The following is an 18,858-nucleotide window of genomic DNA, read 5'->3' on the forward strand; positions in this document are numbered from 1 at the left end:
AGTTTTGTAAAATGAGTTCAGCAGACTTCAAACTGTGTTGAATGAATAAGAATGTTTATCATTGTAAAGAAGTGTAAGATTATGGTATTTTAGCATAAAGAAACAATTTCTTTATTTATCAGTTCTTACAGTGTGTATCCAAAGTTATATAATGTTTATATTATATGAATAATACTTGCTTTATAAACCTAAGCAAACAAACTTCACTTGTCATTAGGGAACCATTATAAGTGTTCATAATCTTCGCACATTGTACACATTCCTGGTAAGTCACCTTTACACACAATCACAGAGCCAGAAATGCACCTTTGTACTCACTGCATAGGTAAGTGTCCCACATCAGAACTATCTCCATGGACACATCAAAACTATGCCTGTGGTGTAATGGAAGAGAGTGTGTGTGTGTGTGTGTGTATGTTTGTGTGAAGCACAGGGTTGCAGTCCAGAGACGGTGTCGTCCACGTGAGGGCTCAGTGGGTCGGCACCCTACTGCGACAGCAGGTGTTGAACGGGTACGGAGTACGGATCATACCCATGTTGCCGTCCATGTTGGGACGCGGAGCTCCTGGGGGCCAGGAGAACTGCAGGTGCTGAATCAGAGAGGTGAAGAAGAGGAAGAGCTCTGTCCTCGCCAGAGATTCACCGAGACACACCCTCGGACCTGCGACACATACACACGTACACGTATACACATGTGAGACCACACACATCCAGACACACACACACACACTGTTCCCATTGATGCAGAACATCAGATTGATTGTCTACCAACAATCTGTCTGCTATTCCCCTTCCTAGAGAGAATGGTGGCAGGCTCACCCAGAGAAAAGGGGATGAAGTGTTCGTGTTTGCAGAACTGCCCTTCCTCATCCAGAAAGTTCTCTGGGTTGAATGTTTCTGGGTGCTTCCAGTACTCTTTGTCAGTGAAGACTGCAGTGAGGTTAGTCATGATCATTGTTCCCTGTGTGTGTTGGGAGGAATGAAAAAAGAAATACATATATTGTACAGTCAGTAAAAGCCAATGATGCTTCTTCAACAAGAAGAGTGCTGTCATCTTGTATTTTAACAACTAAAAGGGAAAAAAATATAGTAAAAAAATCAAAATGAAAGTCCAAGCTACTGAACCCAAACCCTAAAATAAGTACAAAACTTCAAAATATGCAGTGATTTACCCAATGTTTGTATCTCTTTCTGAATGTCAAAGTGTCCTCTTGGAATTCAGTTTGCAGTTCCTTTTTTCACCCTTTCACGTGTTCGGTCAGAACAACCCTCCCACCCTCACAGTTACCTTGGCGATGTTGTACCCCCGTAGTTGGGTGGGTTGCGTTGTCTCGTGCGCCCCGCCGAGGGGCGCAATGTTGCCAAAGCGCTGGATCTCATGGACGGTGGCGTAGGTGTACGGGAGACGTGAGCGGTCGTCCATGCTGGGAGCACGGTCATAGCCCAGCACACAAACGATCTCCTCATGACAGCGCTCTGGCCAACGAGAATGTGGGAACATGCACAGGACAGAGAAGAGAGAAGACCGTCGTTTAGTCATGAGTTCTCTATACCATTATCAAGTGCACATAAGACTCTAGGACACTGTTCCTTTGGGATCAGTCTGTCATTGAGTTTCACCTTGGACGTTGGGGTTGTCCATCATGAAAATGAGACCCCAGCGGAGAGTGGTCGCCGTAGTGTCAGTGCCAGCCAGGAAGAGGTCTGCTGTCGTCATAACCAAGTTCTCCTCATGGAACGTGGAGTTATCCTCCAACTTGTGCTGCTCAGAACATGAAGACATGATTCTGTTGGTACATCCAGCAGAGGCTGCAAAGGTGCCCATTCTGACACGCTGGGCTTGCTATCTAAGGGACGAGGTGATTCGGCCATGCTGGAGGGAACTTGGTCTGAGCCGCACCAGGCTCCACCCGTCCCAACCAGGACTACAGGCCGCTCTCCACCACCTGCTGTCCCAGTGAAGGGCTCCTCCTGCAGGTCAAACTCTCACCTTACTCATTTCCAGCAGGTAGGCATCGATGAAGTCCCGCAGGTTTTTTGGATCCAGAGTGTTCCTGTGCTCTACCACAGACTCCTGGATGAACTCTATTAAGGCACTGGCATTGCGGTAGATCTTCTGGTGTGGCCCTGGGAAGTGTTTTATGAAGGGGAACAGGTTGAAGATCTGTGTTAAAACAAGAAAAAAGAATCTTATGTTCTATGGTGTCATTTAAGAAGTCAGTTTTTCTAGACTCTGTGGCAAACGCTTGTTGTAGTCTGACATGCTGTTCGTCATCTTCCTCTTTGTGAACTTCTTCGCTTGTATTTGCAACGTTTGCCATCATGCTCATCCCAAATAGACCAAAATGTTCCTTTCAAATGTGTCAATCAGTAAAATGGGTGTGTCTGCATGATTTTGGAAATGACTTGCATGTGTGACCAAACTTTGTTAGAGAAAAGATCATCCGATCCACATTGGCTTTGTAATGGATATGTTCAGTTGGTGTTTTTGTACCAGACAGGTTCAGATGGTATTTTTTTTCACTAGACAGGTTCAGGTGGTGTTTTTCACAGAGCAGTGTTCTGGATGGGATAATGTCAACACCAGGAAATATATGGAACAAACTGTAACCACCTTAAGAGATACGGGCACTGCCCAGTCCTTTCTTTTAGAGTTAATTCTTCTGTTGTTGGACGACATATTTGGTGTTGATTGCCTGGTTCAGGACATGGGAGCTGGTTATGTTTATATTCCCTTACACTCTACACTCTCAGTTTGCAATCAGAACTTGTCACGGGGACAGTTGTTGTTGGAATTTGTGCTCCATTGCCTGTTTCCATTGTTACCTATATAATGGCAAATTACTTGTTACTTGTTCCATTGTTACCTATATAATGGGAAGTAAAAAGGCATCCAGACAGTACTAATGTTTTACAGACCATGGAGGATATGAAGTTACTATCTATCTTTCCTGCATATGTAGTTACCCATGCTGAGAGTCATAAATTGGAGGATGTTGTGGATATACATGACTCAGGTTGGTTCCATACAGAGCCTAGAGGTGTATCAGTTAGGACTGATGAGCTTGATGTTGAGAAGTCTACCGAATCGAGTAGATCTTGTAAATCACTTGGGGACTTTTTTAAAATGGATTTCTGTGCCACAAAAGAACAGCTTATTCATGCTCTTCTTAAAGTTCCTTCTTTGCAACATTGCAGAGAGACCGTAGATAGAGTGCACAGTGTTGATTCTACAGTACTCACTTATATGTGGGATGACGGCGTATTGATACAAAGGTGGATTCTGCTGATGCACAGGGAAAATCAGAAGTCGAAGACGGTTGTTCAAATAGTTGGGCCTCAGTTAGAGTTTTTCATATAGGGCAAGTTCAGATGGTGTTTTCTCCTAAAGAGTTTCAGGTGGTGTTTTTTGTATTGGGCAGATTCAGTTGGCATTTTTGTACTGGACAAGTTCAGGTGGTGTTTTTTGCAGATCAGTGTTCTGAGTCGCTAATGAGGACAAAATACGAAAGTAACAGTAAAATACGCCAAGCAATCCACATTTATGAAAGAGGCAATATGTAACTGTAGCGCTATTTGCTTTTAACGTCACGTTAAATCTGGCTATATATTTCTGGTGATGTGTATGAATTTGGCCCCCAGTTTCTCAGTACCAGCAATCAACAGGCAGTCCTGGCTGAGACCCTACCTGTGCTGCAGGTTCACCAGCAAGTCGAATGTTTTCATTCAGGAGTTCCAGCAGCCGAGCAAAGCGCTTGTTGTTGTAGTCAAAACGGTCTCCAAATACGATGGAGCAGATGATGTTGGAAACGGCGTTCATAATGGGGTGGATGGGGTAAAAAGGGTTCCCTTTAAAGAGAATAGCAGGAGAATTGATCAGCAGTGGATCAGCAACATGAATTCTACAGCTGTCACTCAAGTAGAGAGTGGTCTAGAATTGTGTACTGAAATGTCCTTAAAACCAAACCCTAGTGTCACCACACCCTCGTGCTGCTGGAGCTCTTGGACAAGGTACTGTGCTTCCTCATTCACACGCTCCTCCACAGACTTCTTCCCCAGACCGAAATTACGCAGCGTGTGCAGCACAAAGCGTCGCTGCTCCATCCATGCTTTACCATATGTGACCATCACAATACCTAGGAGAGAAGTGTGTGTGTGCGTATGTGTGTGCGTGTGACAGAAGGAGTATTAATTCTCTGTGGAATCTCTGAACTTTTCCTGTAAATTTACTGGCACTTTGAGACATACTTTTTCTAGCATACACATTGTGTTACTGGTTCTAATGCTAGTTTAAAAAAAAGTTAAAGGTTAAGAGGGGTCATGCACTACTGACCGTACCCGTGGGTGATCCAATCCATTAAAGGCATGAATGGCCTTCCAGAAAATACACTGCCTTTGTGAATGTACGCTTGCTTCATGAGCTCTGTGCTGTTCAGCACAATGACTGGCTTTCTGCCCAAGTGCATGCTGCACATCTCTCCATATTGGCTCATCTGAAGCAGAATATAAGCTGTGCAATGTTTACACCGTTACATAAGGGCAAAGGATAGGAGTGGTTTCAGTTTCGTTTCTTGACTGACTTACAGTGCGATCATAGTTGGATTATCTACCATGAGCTCTAGACTTCAGGCCCCAGATGGTGAGTTACAGTGCAATCCCAAATTTAGTGCAGTCCCTGTTATAAACCACCTGATTCAGCTCATCAAAGGCTTCAGGTGTAACCAGGTGGGTTACAGTACTGTACGGTATAGACTCCTGTGTAACCAGGTGGGTTACAGAACAATACAGACCCCTGTAGAACCAGGTGGGTTACAGTACAATACAGACCCCTGTACAACCAGGTGGGTTACATTGCAATACAGACCCCTGTGTAACCAGGTGGGTGACAGTGCAATACAGTCCCCTGTGTAACCAGGTGGGTGACAGTACAGTACAGACACTTGTGTAACCAAGTGGGTTACGGTATTTATTTCATGTTATTTAAGGCCAACGTGAGCTCTGGACTAAGGGAACAAGGGGTCTGTACCATATTGCAAACAGCACACTTACACAGGGGTCTGTACTGCACACAGTGCATTTACACCTGTGGGACCTGAGGCACCTGGCTGTGCTTTCAGCTCACCACACTCCCAGGTTGACTCAGGACAGGTGTGGGCAGGAATGCAGTGCGCTGTATGGGGGGCTGACCAGTCACCTGTGGGACCTGCTCACTTCACAGCTGCCGGAATGCCGTGTGCTGTATTGGAGGTGACCTGCTCTGTTCTCAGCCACCGGTATCTTTTTGAGGGGAGGAGGGGAGTGTTTGGGGGAGTGTTTGTTATGCCTGTCGTTGCTGAGCTGCTGGCTACATTCCATGGCAGAACAAGTACAAGTTTCGACATGACGAGATAAGGAAGTTCAGAAGTCTACCGGCAGTCACAACTACAGATTTCTAAATATTCTAAGGTCTTTAAAACTGTAACCATTGCCATTGTATTTGCATATGTAATGCTATATTGAACACTTAACATACAATATAAGAATTAGGGGTCAGATGTATTGCACTTGCTCAATGTGCTGGAGGATCACTGTTGGTTGCTTCACATAAATATTATTACGTGTCCACACATCCATACAAGTCATGATCACAGAAACAATTTCACAACCTCTACAGGACATGAACACAGCCTAAATAACCGGGACAATGAATAAACTGACCGATCTGATGTGGGCCATTGGATCCCTCAATATCTGGTGCATGTTTCCCAGGAATGGAAGTGGGGTGGGTCCTGGAGGAGTGCAACTCCTGGAGGAGTTCATCCTGAAGACCTCCAACAGGAGCAGGGAGAGCAGGAGCACCAGCAGTGCTAGGCCAGCAGAGACCCAGTCCACATATCTGAGTAAAGACTGCATTCTGAGAGGTGCTGTACACTGCAGAGAAGTGCTGCTTTATATATTACTGCCCAGAGAGGGAGGGAGGGAGGGAGGGAGGGAAGATGGAGAGAGAAATGGGGGGAGGAGAGAAGGAGAGAGAAGACAAGAGAGATTGGGTGAGGGAGTGAGAGTGTGTGTATGTGTGTGTGAAAGAGAGACCATGAGTGAGAGAGAACCGTTTGGCTGTCGCCTCTATAAGATTCCCTCATGTTTGACATTACTGAGTAAAAGTCACATGAAGAGAAACAGGTTTCTTAATATGATCGTAGAGCAGGTGAAAGGTCAAGAGCACAGAAAATGTTGCTTTACCTCAACTCACAAATGATACCTTTCTCACACACACACACACACACACACACACACACACACACACAAACCTTATGTTTAATCTCACATCAGTAAATCCTGATGTTTGAACCTTATAAACACTCATTCACAATTGTTACAAAAGAGAGGTTTTTTTCACTTGACTGATGCAACCTCTTGTAATGGTCTGATGTTTCACCTTTGTTGCAGTATAATGAGTGTGTAGGAATGTGGGTTGTTGTGTCTCTAAATGTGAGTGTATAGTGGGGTTTTGTGTGTCTAAATGAGTGTGTTGTGGGAGTTTGTCTCTCTAAATGTGAGTGTATTGTGGACTTTTGTGTAGGTTCACTATGTTTTGGGCATCATGAGTTAAAGAGTTGAGACAATATGGCTCAGGGATTTGGACTTCCCTCCTGCAGGAGATTCTCGGGTTAAATCCCAGGAAGCCCTGGTTTAAAGAGGTGTACTTATTACAAATAAGAGCACCTGTTACAAAGTGATGTCACAAAGAGCTTTAAATCACGTATACAGATGTAGTGGAGTGCCCCCCCACCCAAAAAACCCCAAAGTTTGGACACCTTATTATTTTGAGATGTGAAAGTGTTTTTATTAATGTTCACAGTGAGAAACACTTGAATACTTTGTTAACTAAAGGAAAAGTTTTTAAATAAATAGAAGCCATGCATTTTAAAAGTTAATGCAGTGGCCTTACATCATTTTGCTATAAATGATGTCTCTAAAGGAAAGCTCAAACTCACACTTTACACCTGTCTAAACTTAACAGTCGTAAATCCGGCTCATCTTACACTGCTTTCAAGTCCTGTCAGAAATATCATGGAGCGTTCCAATTGCATACAATTTACTAATACTAAATAGTTTTTGAGTATCTAGTACGTAGTGTATTTAAAATTGAGTACACTCAAAAATCCAAGATGGACACGTAGAACTAGGTTTTGGAGTATGGTTTGAATGGACACACTTGTCCGCCAATGCAAAATGGAAAATTTTGAAAACACAGTTGGTTCAGCAACTACTGTTGCATGCGATCGGTGTATAAATGTCAGTACACCTGGATTTCTTTATTTAAAACAGTAATATAATTAAGAAACATAAGATGGCTGATATTTTAACCGACAGTAAGAAATGTATTTGAAACGCATGTTACCTTAAATTAGCTACCCACCTAGCTGTTGTGGTGTTTGGCTTTCATAGGTAAGCTAGGTATCCAATTAGCCGAGCAGGAAGCTAGCTGACGGCAGCTAAATGTAACTTATCCATGTTTGTAAACGAGGCAGAATATCATGCTTTACTATTTTAGGGTTAATACCAATGTTGATGTAAGATATGAAGTCAGTGAGAAATCTATAACCTCATACATGAATAACGATAGAGTTAAGATACAGTAGCTAGCATTACCTAGCATCCCTGCTGAGGTGTGAGCTCAGGTAATGTTATATGGTAATTGTTAGCGTGAGCCCAGAGGAATTTTATCTTTAAGTGTGATAGTACAAAAGGAATACAGTAAAAGGAAGTTTAAAATAACAAATCATGTAAAACATTCTCAGGGGCTGATGGACACCCGCCTGCTGATAACCAGCCACAAAGAGGAGAGAGAGATGGAGTGGAGGCAGAGGGAAGAGAGAAGGGAAATTTTGTAATTTGACCGGATCGCTGTGGAGCCCAACTGCCTTTCATTCAGGTCTCTCTGGTTTCTTTCAACGCAGCTCTGTTGTAAATGTTGTGCTCTTCAGTCCCAGAGGGGCCATGTTCCGTTAGGATATGAACGGCAGTGTGAACCCTCCATGTGAAAGATGACCATTTACTCAGGTGAACTTGTGAAGGCTGCGGTTTAATTCACAGAAAAACAACTGGAACCTACACGTTAGTAAATAAAGCAGCACTCTTTTACTGTGACATCTTTGTCGTAAAGAAGTACGGTAAAAAGCATCGTTAATTTACCGTTTTATTTGATCAAATAGAATCTTTAATAAGCTTAGTTACGTATGTTGGCATAGCAACGCTTCATCACTTCCTATTAGAAGGAAACGAAGTAGTAGGTTAATATTTTGTGTAGGAACTCGCCCAACCAGAACTATTAAGATCAGAATATTCTATATAGATTATAGTATTAGTATTAACAAAAAGAGTTCTCTCATGGCGTCCATTTCCACGACCAATAACCTCTTGAACGCATAATCACGTCGCAATAACGACCTTCGAACTAGTAAGTAGGACTTTCCGAGCAGGGCTGGAAGGCTTCGTTAGTTCAGTTCAGTAAGCTTTATTGGCATGGTCATATGCAATTATAGTATTGCCAGTTATAATCTAGTATTATAGTATAGCATTAGCTGCATGTCAGAACCACCAATAAAACACAGAGCTAGCTAGCTAACGTTATCAAACTACTAGCTAAACAAGTTAGCGAGTGCTAGCTAGCGCAATTCGCCAGAACAACCAGCAAATTATCCATACAAGCAGCTGTTAGCTAGCGAACTAAGTTAACGTTAGCCAGCAGTTAACTAACTCCTGTTCAAACACAGGTTTTTACTAGCTTAACTGGTTCATTGGAACTATCTATGAAAAACTGCCTCAAAATACACTAATTGACTAGCTAGCTAGCCAGCCGTCGCAGCAAACTACTCAACAACGTGTAGTTTCTCCAGCAAAGTTCTCTAAAATGGATTTTGGGGATCTTGTTGAATGTGTGGGCGCCTGAAATGCCGTGTCCTGACAAACCACATTCATTTATTGACAAAATCATCGTCGTCGGTAACGTCAGTTGACTCAGTTGCACTGACACTGTTGTAACATCAGTAGTCTCTGTTCCCTCACTGATTGAGTCTGCTGGGGCGATAAATGACGCATTAGATTCAAGTAGGCTGATTGGCAAAGTTTATGTCGCTATGTGCGCATCTTGCGCCGGCAACGGTCAGCAAATGGGTGCGCTGGTGCATCGATGGGGCATCATTTCAATCGCCCCAGAAGAAAGAAGGAATGAACCTGGAACATAACCTCCCCTCCCTATATTTGATTTATTACACATTATTGTGCCGTTTAACACACTCATGCTTAAAATAAGTAGTTATTGGTTCATTTAAAAATGTTCATTTATAAAATGAAAATAACAGTTTGCATCAAGAAGGGTGGCGTTCTAGTGGTCTGTTGGCCAGCTGCCACTGGACCAATCAGTGACTGAATCATTAACTGAGAAGCCTACATTAGGGCAGCCTACAGACACAACTGGTCATCGGTGTGATACACACTTAGAACATCTGTGAAGGCCTTGCTGTTTCACATGGAGTACCAAACAGTTCCAGGCAGAATTGGCTCGTTGTGTAACCTCCGAACTTTCGGGGTGTCTGCTGGGTCACTGGCATGCTATTGAACATCTTGGAATCACGTGCGGTTCTTAGCAGACCTTAACGTCACACAGTGGGATGTCATTCGAGGCACGAGCAGACGGTGATTTGAACTCGAACTCTCAGCTCAACAACCAAGTAAGGCCTTCCATCCAATTACATGTTCTGTGTTGATGGCAGTTTGCTATGTGGTATCCCAGTAATTATTCTGACTTCCTCGTTAAGCTGTGTTCTTTATGAATGTCCTCCTTATTCTTCCCTAAGTGTTTACGCCCCTTTTACCCAGTTCCCGTACTCACCTTGGTTAGCCTGTTATTCTTATGTTAACCTGCCTGTTCTTTGTTTGGTTCTGTGCTGGTCTGTTTGCGTTATTAAATTTATTATTCATTTATTCTGTCCTGTCTGTCTGTTGTTCACATTATGGCTTCCTCCGTTAATTCTGTTCTTCATAACATCCAAGGTGCACTTCACAAGTGTGTTCGCTCATTACCTCTCCAATGTTACATTCAGGAAAAAAGAAGCTTCCTCATTAAGCTGTGCTCTTAATGAATGTCCTCTTACCAAACAATGCTTAAAGTGGTGTGGTTTATTTTTATAATGTAGAATGAGAGGCATTGCTTTAAACGTCTTGTTATATGTTTCAATATGTTTAATAAACATTTACAGTTTTCTGCAGTTGGTAAGACCCAAAAACTGGTATTTGTAGCACAGTTTTGGAAACTAATTCATGTAGCCTATCTATTCAGGCAATACACTAAACCATACACACATTCTCTGCCATACACTCATTTAGCAATTATAAAATACACTAAAACACAGTTCCCAACATTAGGCAGATCATTCAAAACTAAAAACCCTGTGTTTCTGTTGGAGAACATTGCCATGCAAATGCCACGCTGATGTACCAATTACCCAAACCCAGTCCTAGTAAGTCAAACACTTCTGGGTAATTTTAATAAACCTTTAGAGCTCAGGAGTCTGAGCCCTATAAAGAGGCCATAGGTTACATATCTTGGTTTGCATGACAATGGAAGCCAATACTGGACAGGGAGGATGAGGAAGATGACAAGCATTCATCACGGATGAGACCCTGGCCACTTTGACCATGTGGTCCATGGGTTGAGTGTTTGGGAGGCTTGGCAGTGGATGCAGCCTAATCTAAGCCACTACACTGCAGGACGCATCATCTGGACATTCTGAAGTGAGAATAGGTAAGTAGACCTCTCCCTCCATACTATACTACTGAACTCACAGAACGGAACCATCTATATCACTGTATTTCTGTAGGGTAGTACCATGTCTATAGTTATAGACAAACTGAGTTTTGCTTGGTGACACCAGTGTTTAGGAAAATGAGACAGGTGTGTTTCCAGTGAGAACTGTACAGTGTCCTCTGAAGTGTGTGCAGAGTTTTGTAAAATGAGTTCAGCAGACTTCAAACTGTGTTGAATGAATAAGAATGTTTATCATTGTAAAGAAGTGTAAGATTATGGTATTTTAGCATAAAGAAACAATTTCTTTATTTATCAGTTCTTACAGTGTTGTATCCAAAGTTATATAATGTTTATATTATATGAATAATACTTGCTTTATAAACCTAAGCAAACAAACTTCACTTGTCATTAGGGAACCATTATAAGTGTTCATAATCTTCGCACGCACATTGTACACATTCCTGGTAAGTCACCTTTACACACAATCACAGAGCCAGAAATGCACCTTTGTACTCACTGCATAGGTAAGTGTCCCACATCAGAACTATCTCCATGGACACAACAAAACTATGCCTGTGGTGTAATGGAAGAGAGTGTGTGTGTGTGTGTGTGTATGTTTGTGTGAAGCACAGGGTTGCAGTCCAGAGACGGTGTCGTCCACGTGAGGGCTCAGTGGGTCGGCTCCCTACTGCGACAGCAGGTGTTGAACGGGTACGGAGTACGGATCATACCCATGTTGCCGTCCATGTTGGGACGCGGAACTCCTGGGGGCCAGGAGAACTGCAGGTGCTGAATCAGAGAGGTGAAGAAGAGGAAGAGCTCTGTCCTCGCCAGAGATTCACCGAGACACACCCTCGGACCTGCGACACATACACACGTACACGTATACACACGCCATCCAGTGAGAACACACACATCCAAACACACACACACTGTTCCCACTGATGCAGAACATTAGACTGATTGTCTACCAACAATCTGTCTGCCATTCCACTTCCTGGAGAGAATGGTGGCAAGCTCACCCAGAGAAAAGGGGATGAAGTGTTCGTGTTTGCAGAACTGCCCTTCCTCATCCAGAAAGTTCTCTGGGTTGAATGTTTCTGGGTGCTTCCAGTACTCTTTGTCAGTGAAGACTGCAGTGAGGTTAGTCATGATCATTGTTCCCTGTGTGTGTTGGGAGAAATGAAAAAAGAAATACATATATTGTACAGTCAGTAAAAGTCAATGATGCTTCTTCACCAAGAAGAGTGCTGTCATCTTGTATTTTAATAACTAAAAGGGAAAAAACTATAGTAAAAAAATTAAAATGAAAATCCAAGCTACTGAACCCAAACCCTAAAATAAGTACAAAACTTCAAAATATGCAGTGATTTACCCAGTGTTGGTAAATCTGTCTGAATTTCAAAGTGTTCTCTTGGAATTCAGTTTGAAGATCTTTTTTCACCCTTTCACCTGTTCAGACAGAACACCCTTTCACCTGTTCAGACAGAACAACCCTCCCACCCTCACAGTTACCTTGGCGATGTTGTACCCCCGTAGCTGGGTGGGCTGCGTTGTCTCGTGCACCACGCCGAGGGGCACAATGTTGCCAAGGCGCTGGATCTCATGGACGGTGGCGTAGGTGTACGGGAGACGTGAGCGGTCGTCCATGCTGGGAGCACGGTCATAGCCCAGCACACGAACGATCTCCTCATGACAGCGCTCTGGCCAACGAGAATGTGGGAACATGCACAGGACAGAGAAGAGAGAAGACCGTCGTTTAGTCATGAGTTCTCTATACCATTATCAAGTGCACATATGACTCTAGGACACTGTTCCTTTGGGATCAGTCTGTCATTGAGTTTCACCTTGGACATTGGGGTTGTCCATCATGAAAATGAGACCCCAGCGGAGAGTGGTCGCTGTAGTGTCAGTGCCAGCAAAGAAGAGGTCTAATGTCGTTGTAATCAAGTTCTTCTCATGGAACATGGAGTTATCCGTAGATTTGTGCTGCCCGGAACATGAAGACATGATTCTCTTTGTACATCCAGCAGAGATGTGAGGCTGCACAGGTCCCCACTCTGACAGACTGGGCTTGTCAACTAAGGGACAAGGTGATTTGGCCATGCTGGAGGGAACGTGGTCTGAGCCGCACCAGCCCCCCCCCCGACGCAGACTACAGGCCTCTCTCCACCGCCTGCTGTCCCAGTGAAGGGCTCCCCCTGCAGGTCAAACTCTCACCTTACTCATTTCCACCAGGTAGGCATCGATGAAGTCCCGCAGGTTTTCTGGATCCAGAGTGTTCCTGTGCTCCACCACCGACTCCTGGATGAAATCTAATAAGGCACTGGCATTGCGGTGGATCTTCTGGTGTGGCCCTGGGAAGTGTTTTATGAAGGGCAACAGGTTGAAAATCTGTGTTAAAACAAGAAAAAAATATTACATTCCATAGTGTCATTTAAGAAGCAATTTCTTCTAGACTCGGTGGCAAACGTTTGTGGCAGTCTGAGATCTTGCTCAAGTCACCTTCCTCTTTGTGAACTCCTACTCCTAGTTGTTGCAAAGAAGGCTATCATGCTCATCCCAAATAGACCAAAAATGCACCCTTCAGATTTGTCAGTCACCTAAATATGTGTCTGTAAAATGTTGTTAATGACTTGACCAAACATTGTTAGAGAAATGATCATCCAATCCACATTGGCTTTGTAATGGAGAGGTTCAGATGGTGGTTTTTGTATCAGACAGGTTCAGGTGCTATTCTTTTTTTGTACCAGACAGGTTCAGGTGGTGTTTTTTGCAGAGCAGTATTCTGTTATGAGTTGCTAATGAGGACAAAACACGAGAGCAACACATATGTAAACAGTAACATACGCAGAGCATTCCACATTTATGAAAGAGGAAATGTGTTAGTGGCGCCATTTGCTTTTAACGTCACATTAAATCTGGCGATATGTTTCTGGTGATGTGTATGAATTTGGCCCACTGTTTTTCAGTACCAGCAATCAACAGGCAGTCCTGGCTGGGACCCTACCTGTGCTGCAGGTTCACCAGCAAGTCGAATGTTTTCATTCAGGAGTTCCAGCAGCCGAGCAAAGCGCTTGTTGTTGTAGTCGAAACGGTCTCCAAATACGATGGAGCAGATGATGTTGGAAACAGCGTTCATAATGGGGTGGATGGGGTAAAAAGGGTTCCCTTTAAAGAGAATAGCAGGAGAATTGATCAGCAGTGGATCAGCAAATGATGGCAGAACATAAAGCTGTCACACAAGTAGAGAGTGGTCTAGAATTGTGTACTGAAATGTCCTTAAAACCAAACCCTAGTGTCACCACACCCTCGTGCTGCTGGAGCTCTTGGACGAGGTATTGTGCTTCCTCTTTCACACGCTCCTCCACAGACTTCTTCCCCAGACCGAAATTACGCAGCGTGTGCAGCACAAAGCGTCGCTGCTCTTTCCACACTTTCCCGTACGTGACCGTCAAGATACCTGATAGAGAAACGTGTGTGCGTGTGTGTGAGACAGACACACAGAAGGAGAGAGTATTAATTCTCTGTATAATCTCTGATATTTTCCTGTAAATGTATTGGGACATCGAGACATACTTCTTCTATCATACATATTCAGGATTGAGTTAGTTTTAATGCTGGTTAAAAAAAAGTTAAAGATTGAACTTAAAAGGAAGAGCTCAGTGGTCATGCACTACAGACCTTCCCCAGGGTACATCCAGTCAATTAATGGCAGGAACGGTCTTCCGGAAAACACACTGCCTTTGTTAATGTACGCTTCCTTCATCAGCTCCATGCTGTTCAGGACAATGATTGGCATTCTGCCCAAGTGCATGGTGCACATCTCTCCATATTGGCTCATCTGAAGAGAAAGTAGAATAATAATACCAGCCACAGAGTGTTTACACATTTCCAAACATAACAGTGGTTTCAGGATTATTTCTTGTCTGATTTAGAGTGCGATCATAGTGGGAATATCTACCGTAATCTCTAGACTTCAGTCCACAGATGATGTTACAGTGCAGTCCCGGTTATACACCAACTGATTCAGCTCACAAAGGCTTCAGGTGTAACAAGGTGGGTTACAATATAGTACAGACACCTTTGTAACCAGGTGGGTTACAGTACAGTACAGACCCCTGGATTAGCATTTAAGGTACAGTATTTATTTAAGGTTATTTAAGGCTAACGTGAGCTCTGTACCAAGGGAACAATGTACACTTATACAGGCGTCTGTACTGCACACAGTAAACTTACACACCTGTGGCACCTTTGGCACCCGGCTGTGCTTTCAGCTCATGACACTCCCAGGTTGACTCAGGACAGGTGTGGGCAGGAATGCAGTGTGCTGTATGAGGGGTGACCAGTCACCTGTGGGACCTGCTCACTTCACAGCTGCTGTGTGCTGTATTGGAAGTGACCGGCTCTGTTCTCAGCCGCTGGTATCTTTTTGAGGGGAGTGTTTGGGGGAGTGTTTGTTATGCCTGTTGTTGCTGAGCTGCTGGCTACATTCCATGGCAGAACAACGATTGTACAAGTTTCGACATGACTAGATAAGGAAGTTCAGAAGTCTACCGGCAGTCACAACTACAGATTTCTAAATATTCTAAGGTTTAAAAACTGTCACCATTGCCAGTAATCAGGAGGTTAGTGACTATATTCAATTGCATATGTATTGCTGTACTGAATACTTACTTATGATACAGATATTACGTGTCAGATGTATGACACTTCCTCAGTGGGCTGTTCAGAATTGCTGTTCGTTGTGCCACATAATTGTTATTACATTATCAGTCATCCAGACATTACACAATCACAGAAACTATTTCATAACCACTACAGAATGTGAACACACAGCCTCGGTATACAGGAGAATGTGGAAACTGACCGATCTGATGCAGGCCATTGGGTCTCTCGCAACCAGGAGTACAGTTCCCACAAAGGGCAGTGGGGTGGGTCCTGGAGGAGTGCGACTCCTGGAGGAGTTCATCCTGAATATCTCCAACAGGAGCAGGGAGAGCAGGAGCACCAGCAGTGCTAGGCCAGCAGAGACCCAGTCCACATATCTGAGCAAAGACTGCATTCTGAGAGGTGCTGTACGCTGCAGAGAAGTGCTGCTTTATACAGTACCACCCAGAGAGGGAGGAGAGAGGGGGAGAGAGAGAGGGAGGAGAGAGGGAGGGAGGGAGGGAGAGAGCATTCACGCATGTGATTGTGTGTGAGAGAGATAAGGAGAGAGGGATTGAGAGGTAAAGGGAGACAGAACCGTTTCGCTGTGGCCTCTATTGCTCTGCTCATGTGTGACATTACTGGGTAAAAGTCACATGAAGAGAAACGGGTTTCTTGATATGACTGTATAGCAGGGCAAAGGTCAAGAGCACAGAAAATGTTGCTTTACCTCAACTCACAAAAGATACCTTTCACACACACACACACACACACACACACACACACACAAACCTTATGTTTAATCTCACATCAGTAAGTCCTGATGTTTGAACCTTATAAACACTCATTCACAATTGTTACAAAAGAGAAGTTTTTTCACTTGACTGATGCAACCTCTTGTAATGGTCTGATGTTTCACCTTTGTTGCAGTATGAGTGTGTAGGAATGTGGGTTGTTGTGATTCACCTTTCACACACCCAGGTCCTACCTTTAGTCTAAAATCAGTCTCATTTGGGTTTTCCCCCCAATCTCTCTCTCACACACACACTCTCCATGGGCTTTGGCTGTTTGTTTGAAACAGAAAGTGGCAAAATGTATTTCTACTGCTGAGATTGTGGTGGTGAAAAAACAGTGGAGCAAGAGTGAAAAAGGGAAAGTTACAGAATTTCCTGGGAGATTGCAGTTTCGACCGGTTTTACTCAGTGACCTCAGACGGGTTTAGACCGCTGTATTCCTGCTATGTTTATTATGAACTCATCTAATTTGATCCTAGAACAGCTCTACTGCTCCTAAATGCTTTATGGAGATGGAAAAGATTTGGATCCGACACATTTGGAAGGCTTCCTGGTTCCCACTTCCGGTTCTGGGATGCACCACTTAGAGAAATAGGGATGCCCTGAGAGCTCATCCTGGCATGTACCATTTGAGAAACCGGAGGGAGGAAAAGCAGTTAATGGTTGTAGACTGCCATCTCTTGGTGGGGTGTCACATTTATTCAACGCGGCTTAGAATTCTAGGTCAGCTAAATGCCATAAAATTGTAAATTCTGACCATTTACATCTTCAGAAACAGGGACTTAACACTGGCAAACAAGCAGTGGTGGGACTTGAACCAGCAATCTTCTGAATACTAATCAAGTACTTTAACCACTGAGCTACCTTTGTCTATAGCAAAAATACACTGATGAGTGTTTCCAGAGTGAGTTAGTGTGCTGATGTGATTTTTGAAAGTAAAATTTCCCCCCCAAAAAAGGCACTAATATTGTGAGACTCTGTGGCTCAGTGGTGTTGGCTTTGCCTCCAGTACAGGAGGTTCTTGGGTCAGATCCCAGGTAGGTCTCCTGGTTGTGGGAGGTGTCCTGATGTGTAGGGCATCTGAGGTGAGAGGCTGGAGTGTGTGTGTGAAACCCTAGGGGGGAAGATTGATGATGATTGTCCCCCCCTGGGGCTTCTGGGAGAATGAACAGCTGGGGTTATGGACCAGTAGGAGAGGGTGAGCAGGTTGTTTTGAAACAACACACTAGAGGTTTTTTTTTAAATTACTAAGCTGGGATTTAAGTTGCTTATTTGATATGGTTCAAAACTGTTTACTTGTGCATCTGGATTCCAGGCTAATTATGTGTAGTCTACTAATTGAAAGGAGGGTGATTTTTTTTTTTTTGAACATCCAGGCAAATACTCCAATGCAGGAGGTTTTGGGGTCACATCCCAGAGATGTCTACAGGTTCAATAAGTAATAATACAAACACTAAGTGTCTTAAATTAGTCTGGAATCCAGATGCACAAGTAAAGTAAATTTTGCATGATTTATTTATTTATTTTTTTAAATAAAAGTAACAGTGACAGTGAGCAGGTAGTTTTGAAAATCTAATATTCAGCTGGTTAATTAAAGGATCAGTAAAATACTATAAATGAATTGGGAAACCCCAGGTGTACACTTGATTTAAATGTAGTTTCAGAGTTATTTACAATCGGGTCCAGACTCCTAATGTATATGCCCAGACGCCAAGCGACTCCTTGAGCGGGACAAAGGCTCATGACAGTTAGTGCAGCAGCCAGGTGAACTGTGGCTGGTGTTACAGCATCACTGGAGGTGGGCGAAGAGCAAGTCTGACTGGTCATGTCACTTGATAGACAGCTGAAAATCACACAACTTGCCTTTGGGTTCTCAAAATTCCACTGCCGTGCTTTGGCTTTTTAGGCCATACAGGTTAAATCCCAGTTGACCACACCCACCTTGCTAGACTCCGCAAATTGAGCTCCCGCTTACAACGGGGATAAAAGGTGTAAATGATGTAATATTTATGTCAGTGATTCAGACAAGTGATTTTTAAAATTAATAAATAAAATCAAACCAGCCGGTCTCATTATCAGATGGGATGCTCACCTTGTGTAGGTTCCTGGATGGTGCATGCAGTTCTCTCAGTTACTTAAAACACAACCATGCCAAGATAGCTTTTGTGTGAAACATTCCACATCAATAGATTAGAAAGTCAGACTTGTTTGCTTTCAAACGATGAGGCACATGCCTTTGTCTAAGTGCAAGTCTGATATACTGCGTAATTAGACCTCTGACCCACTGATGTACTGCACAGTTCTGTAGTGCAGAACCAAACCGGACACCCCACGGATCTGTAGTCCAGACAGGTGCCATCGTGCTCTTCCAAAAGGTTTAACGGGACCATGTGCGATGAAGGGGGAGGTAGTGAAGTGCCCCACACCCTACCCCTGATGGGGCAGGGAGGCAGATGTAGTCAGACAGACTGTCTACAACACTAACAACTTGCTCGCTTTGTAGAAAGAACAGATGATGTCATACAACACAACCTTTTCCCATCCAGGAGGTGAATGTGTTTCAGAATTCACGAAGAACACATTGGCTTCTCGTCAAAGTGCATGCTAATGTCTGGTATGTAT

At 43.6% G+C, this 18,858-nt stretch overlaps 2 protein-coding genes and 1 long non-coding RNA gene across 13 annotated transcripts; 1 reads left to right on the forward strand and 2 right to left on the reverse strand.

The window, feature by feature from the left end:
• Nucleotides 1-87: 87 nt before the first annotated feature.
• On the reverse strand, nt 88-5,929 carry LOC145652827 (cytochrome P450 2J2-like). Of its 3 annotated transcripts, none has more exons than XM_081704535.1 (9): nt 5,698-5,929; nt 4,334-4,493; nt 3,984-4,136; nt 3,689-3,849; nt 1,991-2,164; nt 1,621-1,762; nt 1,289-1,476; nt 820-961; nt 88-661 (listed from the first exon to the last, which is right to left on the reverse strand). In XM_081704535.1, the coding sequence occupies exons 1-9, from the start codon at nt 5,890-5,892 to the stop codon at nt 471-473; spliced, it is 1,506 nt and encodes a 501-aa protein (XP_081560661.1). In that variant the 5' UTR covers nt 5,893-5,929; the 3' UTR covers nt 88-470. The 3 variants fall into 3 exon arrangements, with proteins under 3 accessions (XP_081560661.1, XP_081560662.1, XP_081560663.1); XM_081704536.1 differs by having other exon boundaries at nt 4,334-4,510; nt 5,698-5,828; XM_081704537.1 differs by lacking the exon at nt 5,698-5,929 and having other exon boundaries at nt 4,339-4,464.
• A 1,419-nt stretch (nt 5,930-7,348) lies between these two features.
• LOC145652823 (uncharacterized) lies at nt 7,349-10,985 on the forward strand. The gene is made up of 2 exons (XR_014119094.1): nt 7,349-9,716; nt 10,452-10,985. It is a non-coding gene; the product is annotated as an uncharacterized LOC145652823 (long non-coding RNA).
• LOC113568305 (cytochrome P450 2J2-like) lies at nt 10,563-18,797 on the reverse strand. 9 transcript variants are annotated; one of them, XM_081704492.1, is made up of 10 exons: nt 15,036-15,805; nt 14,757-14,835; nt 14,477-14,636; nt 14,103-14,255; nt 13,803-13,963; nt 13,013-13,186; nt 12,640-12,781; nt 12,308-12,495; nt 11,815-11,956; nt 10,567-11,652 (listed from the first exon to the last, which is right to left on the reverse strand). In XM_081704492.1, exons 3-10 carry the CDS (start codon nt 14,634-14,636, stop codon nt 11,462-11,464), a joined length of 1,311 nt encoding a protein of 436 aa, XP_081560618.1. In that variant the 5' UTR covers nt 14,757-14,835; nt 15,036-15,805; the 3' UTR covers nt 10,567-11,461. The 9 variants fall into 9 exon arrangements, with proteins under 9 accessions (XP_035377389.1, XP_081560618.1, XP_081560619.1 ...); XM_081704493.1 differs by having other exon boundaries at nt 15,663-15,797; XM_081704489.1 differs by having other exon boundaries at nt 14,477-15,220; nt 15,470-15,530; nt 15,663-15,793.
• Between the last annotated feature and the right edge of the window lie 61 nt (nt 18,798-18,858).

Source organism: Electrophorus electricus, chromosome 21, assembly GCF_041902795.1.
Source record: "Electrophorus electricus isolate QZ-2024a chromosome 21, ASM4190279v1, whole genome shotgun sequence".
In the NCBI taxonomy this organism is placed as follows: domain Eukaryota; kingdom Metazoa; phylum Chordata; class Actinopteri; order Gymnotiformes; family Gymnotidae; genus Electrophorus; species Electrophorus electricus.